The 13,318-nt window shown below is 38.2% G+C and overlaps 1 protein-coding gene across 6 annotated transcripts in view; it reads right to left on the bottom strand.

Annotated features, from left to right (window-relative positions):
* Window positions 1–822: 822 nt before the first annotated feature.
* Window positions 823–13,318, bottom strand: part of LOC108424856 (myosin phosphatase Rho interacting protein) — a 48,504-nt gene continuing 36,008 nt past the window's right edge. For 2 of the 6 annotated variants that reach the window (XM_017693118.2, XM_017693119.2), the window contains 8 exons: window positions 8,459–8,606; window positions 8,182–8,299; window positions 7,089–7,248; window positions 6,207–6,317; window positions 6,025–6,111; window positions 5,764–5,926; window positions 5,529–5,614; window positions 823–1,809 (listed from right to left, as the gene is read on the bottom strand). In XM_017693118.2, coding sequence (XP_017548607.1) covers window positions 1,738–1,809; window positions 5,529–5,614; window positions 5,764–5,926; window positions 6,025–6,111; window positions 6,207–6,317; window positions 7,089–7,248; window positions 8,182–8,299; window positions 8,459–8,606 — 945 coding nt within the window. In that variant the 3' untranslated portion in view covers window positions 823–1,737. Of the gene's footprint in view, window positions 1,810–2,918; window positions 2,990–3,082; window positions 3,094–5,528; window positions 5,615–5,763; window positions 5,927–6,024; window positions 6,112–6,206; window positions 6,318–7,088; window positions 7,249–8,181; window positions 8,300–8,458; window positions 8,607–11,614 lie in introns of all 6 variants that reach the window. The other 4 variants (XM_017693117.2, XM_017693115.2, XM_017693116.2 and 1 more) reach the window with 4 other exon arrangements.

Below are 13,318 nucleotides of genomic sequence, written 5' to 3'. Positions count from 1 at the left end.
ACCACTGATGCTGGACTAGAGGACGACCAACTGTGCAGCAGATGAGCCATCATCTCTGACTTTACATCTACAAGGTGGACTGACAAGGTAGGAGTGCCTAACAGAGTGGAAAAAGTCCAGCATCACTGCTGTCTGATCCACTCGTACCAGCACAACACACACTAACACACCACCATGTCAGTGTTACTGCAGTGCTCAGAATGATACGCCACCCAAATATTACCCGTTATGTGGAGGTCCTGACCACTGAAAAATGAGGAAAGTGGCCTAACAAAGTATGCAGAGAAACGGACTACAGTCTGTAATTGTAGAACTACAAAGTGCCCCTATATAGTAAGTGGAGCTGACAAAATGGAAAATGAGTGTAGATCGATCTTTATTAAGTGGGTAACTGTGTTACACTACAATGTTACAGGAAAAGGTTACTTAACCAGTTACACCCATTACTGCAAATAATGTGAGAAAAAAGTGAAACTCATGACCCTGTTCACTGATTGGAAAAGCCTTTTTATAGCATGACTATAGACAAAACATCTCTCAACACGTTTCAGCTTGTGTCTTCATCAGGGAGAGTCAATCTAATGAGGGAGAGTCACTCTCCCTGATGAAGGATCAAGCCGAAACGTGTTGACTTTTATTCTATAGCCATGTTATACAGGCTTTTTTTCCCCCCTCAATGAATAGTGCCAGGGATTTTCACCGATATGTTTTTGAACCCCTGGCCACAGAGCACCTTCAATATTATGTTTATTTCCCTACCAGCAGAACTGTGTTTATAATTTAATGTGTTTGTGGTCAAAACACAAAACTGAATAGGCAACATACAGGGTGCAAAAATATTTATTGCTAATAAACCTGTTGTCAGTTGGTGTACATTTGTGGTATATTTACAATAACAATGAATAGAGGAATGCAGTTGTTAGCCAAAAAAGACATTTAAATAAATACAAGGAACTGCCATTGAACAACACTACAGACATTATCAGCTTAAAGAGACAAAGAAAAAAAAAAAAAAAAAGAAAAAAAAAAAAAAAAACACAACAAATGAAAAAACTAAACAACCTTGACCTCCCAATCAGTGGCCTGACCATAATGATTACATAAAGGAAACCCTATATAAATTTGTATATATAATTTAACACTAGCAAAACCCTCCAGATACAAACTCCAATGCTTTAACTGGTCATCGTCTCAAAATGGTCCTATACTTAAACATTCAGTAATCACCATGTACAAGTACACTCCTGGTTATTAAACTGAGTCAAATTTGCCATCTGTCCAATTGGTTTATAATAATAATAATAATAATAATAATAATAATAATAATAAGCTGGAGGGAGTGTGAATACCACATCTAGCATAATAAGGAAGTCTGCAGGTATGATTGTTTCTACTCTTTATTAAGTAAGTATAATCGGAGTCATTACATATTTATTTATCCTTTGGCTATTCACACATACTAAAGAGTTAAAACAGTAGCTTACACGGTCAGTTTTAGTGTACGCATTATAGATGCTTCATTAAAAACAAAATATTTACATTAAGACATGGTAAAAAAAATATCACAGTAACTGAAGTGCACAGAATGCAGACTACAGACATAAAATTCAAAACTTCATACCATGTTTAATATATGCCGTGTGCAGTGACCAGTGTGTTTCTAAGTGATTACATTGCTGGACTAAAATATTGTGGGCCTCTTTATAACATGCAGCGAATCAAGGAGACACATAAATGTCAGAACTCCTTTGTGTCCTTGTTGTCAAACAAGTGGAGTCTTTGCTCAGCTGTCAAGCCTTCTCTGAGACTCTGAAAAGAGAACAAAGACAAAGAGGGAAAGGTCATTCCTGTGGACCGCTGAGGATGCTTCAATAGTGAACCGTTATCTGAATGATAGTGACATGCTGATAGCGAGCGTTCTCTTATGACTAGACAAGAGAAAGCCCACTCATTTGTGCATGCGCGTGAACTTTCACTTCCTGGTTAGAAGTTACTTCAGGACATGCAGATCCCTTTTGTTTACTTGATCTTTGCTTCAGAAGGAGAAAAGGTGTTTCCAAACCCAGTAAATTCAAGTTTGTTTGGAAGAGGAAGGATATGAATGACCATTGGGAAATAAACATGCTTTATTCCAGGGTTGTGAAAACCTGCTCCTGGGGCTACACCTTCCTGCAAACATTAGTTCCAGTCCCACTATTACACTCGATCAGAATAAACACTGGTATCAGACAGGACTCAGGGGAAAAAAAAAACTCATAAAATAAACAAAAGATCTGGGAGTTTGGACACAAGACAAACAATAAGCTAGTTGCCTACATAGACTAAATATTATTAACCGTTAAAAGTGATTTCGAATTAATGTGTCCGCTCAGGAACACAGGAACAGTTAAGAATGATTACATTTTGGATGTAGCTTTGTTTGTCTAACCGGTTCAGAGCACTGGTTCAAGGTACGTCTGATTAGGGCTGGAACTAAATTCTGCAGTGGGTTGATCTTCAGGCCTGACTTGTTCTCTTTGATTTACACAAATCTAAAAATTTAAAAGAACAAATCACTAACACAACCTTTTTGAAATGTGAATGATTTTAAAAACCTCTGGCACATGGTTAAGGAAAAGGCAAAGCTGATCTATTAAATATATTTCTGAGATATAATATATTTTGTGAGTAGGGGTGAGTATGGAGCTGGTTGCAGATGTGAGGGGATGACACCAGCGGCTCTCCTCAGTGCACATGAAGGGACAGTATAACAAGTGCATGCAGAGACCCCCCAAAACACACATCTCCATGTAAACTCCACAGGTGGTGACTTTCTGCCTATTACTTCATTAAGCCTTATCTGACGTGTCCCAAGTTTCCTTTGCAGAAAGCTGGAGTCTTCTGATGTGCCCTGTCCTGTCTATTCCAAAGCCATTCACCTAAAATTAGCAGTCAACAGGTCTTCACCTTTAAGTCTTTAGCTGTCCCAGGGCATGTCACGACTCACAGACTGAGGGAAAGGGGGGAGACACACACAAACACAAACAGCCACACCACTGTGTGTTAAAGGAGGATCAAAAACACACTTCTCACCATTACTTACCAGGCTTTCTCCTGTAGGGAGTAAAATATATGAAAAACCTGAAGCAACATCAATCACCCAGACTACATCACTAAAATATAATATTACAAGCAATAAGGCACAGGGATATTGAATTAACAGACAACTAACGACTTCAAGATCATCATTACCCAGTGATGAACCTGGTACTTAACTATGAAAATATATACAATTGATGATATATATACATATAAAATCACAGCAAATGAACTCCCTCATCTACAGCTTTGCACATCACCTTATAAGTCAAATTAAATATCAAAATTATATAAAAAAGGGGGAGGGAACAGCCCCCTGCAAGTTCATCTGTTTGGCTCTAGTCTGACTGTTGAACAGGGTTGGGAGTGTTACTTTAAAAATACATTACAATATAGATTGGAATTGGAATATAGATACTGATTACCTGTCGAAAAATGTAATTGTAACCTAATCCAAAGGATTACTATATTAATGTAATCTGATTACCTTCCCTTACTTTTGGTTACTTGCCTTTAATTAAAGATGTGTAATGAAATAAAGACAAAAATTATTTCAATAAGACTTTTTAACAAGAATTTACAGTTGAATTCATGTTTACAAACACCTTTACAGCCACTTTCATTTAAACTTCGTTTTTCCAGAATTCCTGATATTTAACACACATTTCCTCTCTTAGGTCAGTTACGTGATTTCAAATAGACATTTAAAAACACACACGCACACACACACTGAGACAAAAAGCTCTTAGACTAAAACACAGGGGAACAAGTAATTGATATAGAATAATCCAGTACACTGGATCAAATGTAAAATAGTTAAAACCTTATTTGACTTTGATGATCGTAATTTGTAGACGCTCCCTAATCAGCTCTTGGCCTTTTCAGCCTGCAGAAGTCCTACATGTTTAAACGGGCATTAATATATGAGGCTAACTTCCCTGCTCTTGAGACTAAATTTTCTCTCTTTTCACATTTTAGACTGTTAGTTAAAACCTGTCAGTGTGTGTCTTTTTAAGAACGTGATTTATAGCCAGTCAAACTGTAGAATTTTTCGTAGCAACAAAAAAAAAAAAAAAAAAAACAACATTTATTGTCTGATCAGATCAGTGTACTGCTATAGAATATGGCAATGTGGAAATCAAGCTTGAAAGCCTGATTCAAATATCTCTGCAGATCTCAGTTCTGCAAATATTAATTACAAAAAGTCTTCAGAATTCTCTCCTGGCAACAGCAATGCTCCACCCCTCAAATTATAAACTCTTCAAATCTAGACGACTCATAATGACATGCTCATCATTAAAACAGTGAAATTTGGTGAAAAACGACAAGCTTGCACTTGAATGTAATCCTGCCTGTAATCACTCTGTTTTTATATTGTACCTATAACCTGATTCCTGTCTTTAACTATAACTAACAGATTAGTTACTTTTGTGTATCCTGATTACATAACGCTGTTACATGTATTCTGTCACTATGCAACCCTGCAGCTAAATGAGATACAAAGTGAAGCTGAGCCTTTCTTCAGTTACTTGTTTCACCACAGCATATCTGAAAGAAACAGGTAACCGGCTAATAGGTTTTGTTTATCTGTATAGGACATAAAATGTCATCTCTAAATACTTATATGACTTGACTTCGCACCAAACACTGGAGTACATCGCCAAGCCATCAGTCCTGCACAAGATTAACCCATCAATGTTATTCGTTACATTTGCGATGCAACAGAGCACCAACTTGGCTTTGCATTTACTTAGTTAAGTAAATTATATACAAAAAACATAACTAAAATGTGTATTAAACTTCATTATCGCAGCTATCTAGGAAAACAGAAATCTCTGTCGCGCATCTGTCCCTATAATCTGTAATAAGATACTACTACATGTCTGAGCCTTTTTAGAGCATTCATCATTAAAGAGGTGCATCAGTGTCTAACAATATTTGTTATAAATCAAAAACTGAAATAATGTTAATTAAAAAAAAACTAGAATACAGTTTGTGACAAGTCAGTTTTCTGCTACATTACAGGCTAATGCCACCTATTACAGGGTAACTCTGAATTGCCATCAGAGAAAATCCCACCAATGGTGGCTATGCATGCTTCTACACATCCTCCAGTGTGTGCACAAGCTCAAAATTGTAATTGTAATTACTGGTCTAAATATAGCACAGATAAAAAATATTTTGTCTATTTAAAAGCAAGTAATGTACTGCATGACCAAAAGGATCCAGAGGAATTCATTTGAGTGTCAAGCAAATTTCAAACAAGAAGTAAACTGAGTTGACCTGAGGGTGGCACTATTAGCCCTACTCTGTTGCACAGCAGCTGTATTCTCACTCCATCTCAAGCTTGTTTCTTCTCAAATCACAAAAATGAAGGGAAGACAGAAATAAAAACGGGACAGACTGCAGAGATTCTTTCTAAAAATACATTTCTGTGTGTAGGCACTTACCTTTGACCTCATAGCACGCTCAGAGCGTTTTGCAGCTGCCGCCGCCATTTTCAGTATGTCTGGGTTGCTCTTTGATTTCATGATATCTGAAAAGACAATGATGTGGAAAAGGGGAAAAACAATCAGAAAAAGGTTACTCAATGTAATAAAAACAACAAATAAATCCCTTCTAATCTTGAGATTAAATGCTACCACTGGAATTGGCTTCAGGGCTCTCAGACTTCAGAGACCGTACCGTAACCTCCCCGCTGCACCTCCTCCAGCGTTGGCTCTCCCAGGGCCTCATGGGCCAGTTGCAGTTGATCTCGCAGCCGCCCCAGGTCCCGCTCTGCTTTGGCCTTCACAATGCTCAGCTCTGTGTAGATGTCCTTATACTTATCTGTTGCATACTTCTTATCCTAGAGCACCAATGTCAAATCAAGCAGTTTAGAATCCCAGCATGGTATGTTTACTTCAATTCATTCGTTCAGCTATAAATTTCATATTAAGCACATACTCTTTGGGCAGCTTGGAGTTCGTCTTTTAATGAGTTGATCTCCTGCTTCAGATACTGCACCTCTGACTCCTTCACTCTCAGCATTACCTATATAGCAGAAGTACCAAATATCAATGACTATGTTTGGAATACATAGCCAATTTTTTACATAAAGATACAACAATGTAACATATTCAACCGACCTCTAGTTCATACAGCTCCTTCCCCTGAATGGCAGTTCCAGCTTCTCCCCCCTCCTCACTGGTCATTGATCTCATTTTAGTTATCTCAGCAGCCAGACGATTATTCAGCTCCTTTTAAAATAATAATAATAATAAAAATTGTCATTATAGCTACCCCATGTTAAAAGCATAAAGTGCACAGTGTAAAATACTAAAAATGGACCCCATTCACCAACCACTCTTAAGAAGAAATTTCTTAGTGTCACTTATGCATTTTCCACAATGTTTCCTTATTTGGGATTTGGTCTAAGGAAAGATCAGAATCTATGCTCACTCAAGAGCACAAAGGTGCGACCAATTCTGTGGTTTAAGGACATGCACTCAGACAGAGATGCAAATTCGTAAGGGTGGCACTACAGTTCTTTTGGTGCATTTTGTTTTCAAACCACACGAAAAAAAACAACAACTAAACATTGTGATATTCAGGAGGTAACAATGACCTCCTAAGGAAATGCCATGGAGATGTGAAAAATGCATTATGGAGAATGGATATTCTACTATTTGTGCCATCTAATGCAACTGTGTTTTTTGAATGCCAAAGATTGCAAACAATCAGCATTAGTCACCACCTTAATCCAGCACTCCTCCTGCTTACCAGCTCTAGCATCATTAATAAGTTGTCCAACATCATGATTATAGTCATCATTTTTTAAAATTCAAATTGTGTTCAAAATATTGTGAGAATCAACTCAAATCATAAATCAAATACAATAATGGGCTGAGTGTACTGTTACAATCCCTGTGCGATACATTCTGTACATGCATTTGAGTAACGTCATGCTAAATATTTGCTGTATCGTCCACCCTTAGTCGCAGCATGTTTACCCAATGCTCCTGACTCACCTGGTTGTGTGCATTAAGCTCCTGATTCTCTCGCTGGCACTGGCGCAGGGCCTGTCTCTCTGCTTCCAGTGCCTGTGCCAGGTGAGCATTTTCCAGACACTTCTGTGAGTACTGCTCAGACAGCACCTCAATCTCCCTCTGGAATGACAGCAGCTCCTCCCTACCAAACACACACGCCAGGAAACACTTCAGTCATTGCTGCTTTTGCATTTTTCTGACATCCAATGTTAAACTGATAAAAAGAAAAAAAAAGCTAGTTGTAGGTGTCTAGACAGAAACTGTGCCAAGAACTGGTTTGTAGTCGGATTACTGCCATGAAAGTAAACAAAAGGCCTCTGAATGAAAATGCCCGGTAATACTAGTTTTGGCAAGTTCATCACTTTAACTTCACTGCCATAGAATACGCCTGGCAACTAAGACGAGTCACACAATCAGGGTTTGATCAATGACCCTAAATGATTCATTTAGTCGCTTTGGAGTACAAAAGGAAGCAGTGCGTAACTGCCAGTATCATCTCATTACAGGAAATAATCCCTATTATTATCCAAAGTTTAACCTGTGATTCTTAGAACCAGATCAAGAATGAGGACCTGGACAGAATTAAGTTCAGCCTACTGCTTCAAAAACAGAGTACTTGGTATATATTCATTATTTAGTAAGCTTAAAAGATAATATAAATGTATAGAGACAAGTATCATATTGTCACTAATGCCTACCCCCCCAAAGAAATTGAAAAAAAGCTGATTGTTATTCTTCTACATCACTGAATATGGTGGCTGCTCCTTAAATTCTGTGAAAATTTCATGATGAATGGATTAACAGAAATGGTCCAAAATTACATGAAACAAAACCTCCTTACATTAACTTATATTTTCTCTGACAGTAATATAATTTCCACATACAGTTGAATGCAAAGGTGTCGGCTGATTTTCTAAGTGAACATAACACAGGATACATATCTGCATATTTTAACACACAATTGCTGTTTATCTGCTGAAATTAACAAGGTAGAAATAAACCTAACATAATTTTGCACAGGCCATGTTTTACATATTTTTATATTGTAGGTTTTATTTTCATTTTATTCACTTACTCATGCTGCCTGCGAATCTCCTCAATATCTGCATTTTCAGTATTGCTATTTGCTTTTCGTGCTTTGTCCAATTCTTTCTCCAGCTCAGAACGATGCGCATTCTTCATTGCTTCAATAGCTGAAAAGCAAACAAACAAAAGTACTAATAAATAAAATATATATAGAAAATGAACAGAGATCATCAATAGCTATACACAAAGCAGGCACGTTAGAAAGAAAGTAACACTAATGTGCATTGTTATTACACTGGTGCACTATTGTTTTCACACTGACTCACCAGCAATGGTGGCTGCTGTCTCTTCTGCCAGCAGTCTCTCCTTCTCCTCCTGCAGGTTCTCCAGTTCCCGCTGGTGCTTCCTCTGCAGCTCGTCGATCACTTTCTGATGGGACTCTTCCATGGCAGCGAAGCCTCTCTCACATGTGGCCTGTACAAGTGGGAAGGAACCAGGAAACAAGGACGTCGGTTAGTGCATTGCTTAAGCTGTATTTATCAATTAAACGCTGCTGTTTCACAAAGACAACAATTACACAGACAGACATTAGCACTGACGAGAGGTTTCAACACAAAGCTAGAAATCAAGAGTCTACATTGAACACAGACAGCACACAGAAGCCAGAGAGATTTGCTGGGGAAGGTTATGCAGCTCTCCCTGCATTGGTGGAATAATTTAAGACGGCAATTGTCCAATTGCGATCTTATTTTCCATGACCGTAATGCCCCCCACCTTCTCTTTTTTGCTGAAAACACTGCTCATTAGCTGTTCCACAGGATAATTATCCTTGGGGAAGCATTTTTAATTAGCCTTATTTTTTATTACATCCTTAGTGGAATGCAGGCCAAGTCTTAAAAAGAAGTAAACAACAGCAAACTACAAACAGCTATTAATAACAGCACTAGCCCTCATTTCAGTAATAAGCAAATAATGAACTGTCTACAAACAATGACAACATCTATAGAAAGTTGTTTTTTTTTTTTTAAATCAGTACAGTTTCAAACCTAACCACAAATTTGCCACGTTATCATAGTTACAGTGCAAGTTTCCACAAGAGAGGATTTGAATGCCCTTCCGACTGTCTGAACAAACCTACTTCCTCTGCTTACAGAATGGCTCTAATCTTGGTACTTGGTCATCAAAACGGACCAACTCTCTGTGGGTCTGATCAGATGAGCATACAGGACGGTTGTTTTCATAGAGCTAAGTCCCAGGGACAGGGCTCTGTCTCATGAACTTCTGCTTTAAAGGCAGCCAACTCCCACTGTGAACAGAGCAGCTTCCTGTCCAGGCCACATTGCACTTGTTTATTCATCAGACTCTTTTAGTGGAAAGCCTAATTTCCTTTTCTGTCAGGAACAATGCCTAAAACTGCACCACTGGGCCATTATAAAAACACAAATGGTACACTCTTTTAGGTTTTATATCTTATTTTTCACCATATCAGAAAATAAGATTAGAAAATGTACAAACAAACTTACTTAGCCTGTATAAATATATTGAACCCTTAGCATAAGAATACACAACAGCATAAAGAAAATAAAAAGGACTGCAAAATGAGATTTTAGATGCATAAAAAATTCAGCTAAAATTCTTGCCACCACACCGTAGGCAGAGGCCTACTTATGCTTCATGCCAGCTCCACTCTTCATTGTCAAACTACAACCAGCTTCCTGAATATTCATATAGAATATTTTATGTTCAGTAACCGATAAAGATGTAAAAACAACAAAAGAACTAAAACACTTTGAAAGCTACAGTAGTGTGCAAAACTAAAAACTAAGCACCAGACATCATTTATTGATTTTCAGTTAAAATGGCTTACTTGTTTTTCAGTAACAGGAAAAAAAAGCAGAAAACTTAACATTAACAGAACATTACACAGACAGAGGCCTCAATAGCTACAATAAATATTGTTTTTCCTCGGATGGAGAGATGGAAAGAAAACCCTGTGAATTTTTCAGATCTGAGTGGAGCTTGATTTTTTCCTCTCTCTCAAAAATAAGTACCACTAATCTGACTGACAGTTTTGATGTCTACAACGTCTTGCATGGTTGTCAGGAGTCCCGTTTTCACTGCTCTTAATTCTTTAATAATTTTACAAACTTTATTTATATTATAATTATTTTCGTTTTGCTTTCCCCTATCTTATGCAAATTCTCAGAAATCTCAAAAAAATTACTTGTACTTGTTGTTTTGACTGAAAATTAATTAAAGAAAGGTGGTTTCTGACTTTTGCACAGTACTGTATGTGCTATTCAACAACAGACCTGTATATGCACAATGCATTCATCTAATAATGCCAGTCTATTACTCATCTGTGCTTCAAAAACATGCCCAGATCACAGATTAAAGCTGCAAGCATCTAACTTTTAAGATCATACATAGAGAGACTCACCTAAGGATTTACAATGTTAAAGTAATTATGTCTAAAAACACATTTGGAGAATATCCATTACCTTAGCCAAATGCACTCTCTGACTTAAACAAAAGGTTCCTATCGTAAGGTCTTAGAAAATCACCAGGCAGTCTGCATTTTTGTTTTATTATAGTTCCCAGCACACCTGAGCCAGGCAATCAGCATTCCACGGTCACTGTTTGCCTAGCCCAAGTGTGCTGGGAGCTGGAACAGAACAAAAACATGTGTTGATTCTAAAACAAGACTGAATTGGGTAGAACAAAACTAACTAAAATTTTCATTGTACAACATTCTGCTACATTGCACTGTACTAAAGTCTTACTTAAATCTTAGCAAACAGATTAGGAAATTTAAGCTACGTTTCAGTAATTAAAAATAGACTGTTGTATTGAACACCGGAAATAACGACTGTTAATCTAAGGTTGCAAGGAGAGAGTTAAATCAGGTGTAAGTAAGAAAAAAAATGCACCATATCAAAGTCAATCAGGTGACCTGACACAGACATAATGCAATTTGCACAGCATGCCCCTTAAATCTCATCAAGCTAACAAGCTACTTATTTTGCTGCTTTATTTTTACCTTTTATATAACAAAAAAGCTTTTATCACGTTTTAGAAGATTCCTTTTAAATGCGCTTCAAGAAGGCTGAACTGAGTGACTTTGAGTTGCACAATTGTTTAGGTTAGGAGTCTGCCATGAAGCATGCTGTGTTATTTCTGAGGAACTCATTTTTCCCCCTCCTCCTGATGGAAGCACTGACAGGTGGATTCACTGTCCAGTAATCAAATTTTTACTATATGCTATCAAAATGGGTTCCTCGACACACAGCCAACACCAAAAGCTACAAGCATGCCCAAGGTTAATGACCATGCAAGGCTGGAGATGAGTTATATAGGTAAAGCAGAAAAGGATGGTAGAATTAGTAAGTGAAAAGGATGGGGAAAGGGTCAAGTCTCAGGTTGCCACAAGGAGATACAAGCCATCACGGATGGAGAACAACAAGGACAAGGAACATCTCGACCTTTAGGTTTTCCAGGTCTTTCTCGTATTTCAGACGAAGCAATGCTGCCTCCCCTCCACGATCTTGACTCTTCATTTCTTCAGTCATTACAGACACCTGCAACACCAACTTTTGGATCTGCTGCTTGAGGGATGCTGGGTTTGGCTTGCCATCATCTGCAAGGTCAGCTCCATGAAGGCCCAAAGCATCATTAAGTTCTACCATCTCCTGGTTAAAACGTTCCAACAAAATGTTTCTTTCCATTTGGTGCTTGTCCTTCAGATTCTCCATGCAGATGGTCAAAGAGTCTATCTCTTTAACGTTCTCCTCAGACCTTAATCTTAGTGTTTCTCCAGCTTTGGTTACTTCTTGTCGCAACTTGGATGCTTCTTGCTCATAGACCTCCCTCAACTCTCGAAGCTCCTTCTTATGTTTGGCTACCATGTCTTGCAACTGGATAGCCTTATCCAGAGAATCAATCGGTTCTCCCTCAATCTGGATGTGAGTCACCAGTTTGGAGTCCTCATTTACAGAATTCTGGAGGGTTGATAATTCCTCAGATTGCTTTAATTCCAGTTCCATGTTTTGCTCTTTCAACTGACAACTAGCACAGACAGCTTTGCTCGACTCCAACTCATTCTCCAGCTGAATTCTCTGCCCTATTAGAAGGTATGTGTGAGTTACATCTAATACGGCTTCAAGAAAGCACTGTCCTTGTGGAGACACATGGCTAGAGAGAGTTAAAGCCAAGGACTGGAGCAGTTCATTCACAGGCTCATTAATGACCGAAACAATCTGATTCAGCAGGGTCGCTTTATTTTGTACTGCTTCAGTAAGCTCTTTCATGATGACACCACTAAGTGCATCATTTACCACTATACCTTCACCAGTTAGCATGCTTCCATATTCAGTGCTTTGCATATTTACTGGTGTCTGGATATCCTTTTGTTCTGCAGACAGCTTCATCACAGAAACAAGGACTCTATTTTCCATTAGCATGTGCTTTACAACATTTTTCATAACAGTCAGTGTTCGTTCACATCCTTCACCATGCTGACTATTCTCAACACCATCTAATACTCTACTTAAAATCTCACTTTCAAACAACACCTTTACCATTCCTCTATCATTCCTTCCCACAGTTTCTTCTTCAATGCCAAAACTGGACAGATCATATGTTTTACTTTCACTGGCCTTCATCAGCATGCTTAACACCTGGTTAAGAGCATTAGACCTCCTCTTGAAACTTTCCATCACTTCCTGAATCATACCTTCATCACTCTGCATTATTGCTTGGCAATCGCTATCAACTCCACATTCATTATCCGACTCCCCTTTCTCTCGCAACATTCGAATCTCCTCTTTAGCCTCTAAAAGTACTTGGTTAAAATTTCTTTCAGATTCTTGTTTTTCAGTTTGAAGTTCTTCATTCTGTGCTTGCAGTTCCTTGCAGGTCTGATCAGCAGATTGAAGCAACTTTTCCTTTTCAGAAAGCTTGGACTCAATGACCTCTATATGGTGCCTGAGCTGCTCTTTCTCCAAAAGTGATTCAACTCCATTTTCAGATGCCTGAAATCCAAGACCTTTCAGAGTGGCTTCTTTGAGTTGCAACCTCTTTTCTATATCTTTTAAACTGTGACCAAGCACCTCCAACTTAGCGAGAGCCTCCTGAAGCTTCTGAGACTTGTCGTTGAGCTCTTGTTCATAGGAATTCTTAAAAGCAAG

Source organism: Pygocentrus nattereri, chromosome 13, assembly GCF_015220715.1.
Source record: "Pygocentrus nattereri isolate fPygNat1 chromosome 13, fPygNat1.pri, whole genome shotgun sequence".
In the NCBI taxonomy this organism is placed as follows: Eukaryota; Metazoa; Chordata; class Actinopteri; order Characiformes; family Serrasalmidae; genus Pygocentrus; species Pygocentrus nattereri.
The sequence above is the reverse complement of the archived record's forward strand: the minus strand, read 5'-3'. Positions and strand labels throughout refer to the sequence as shown.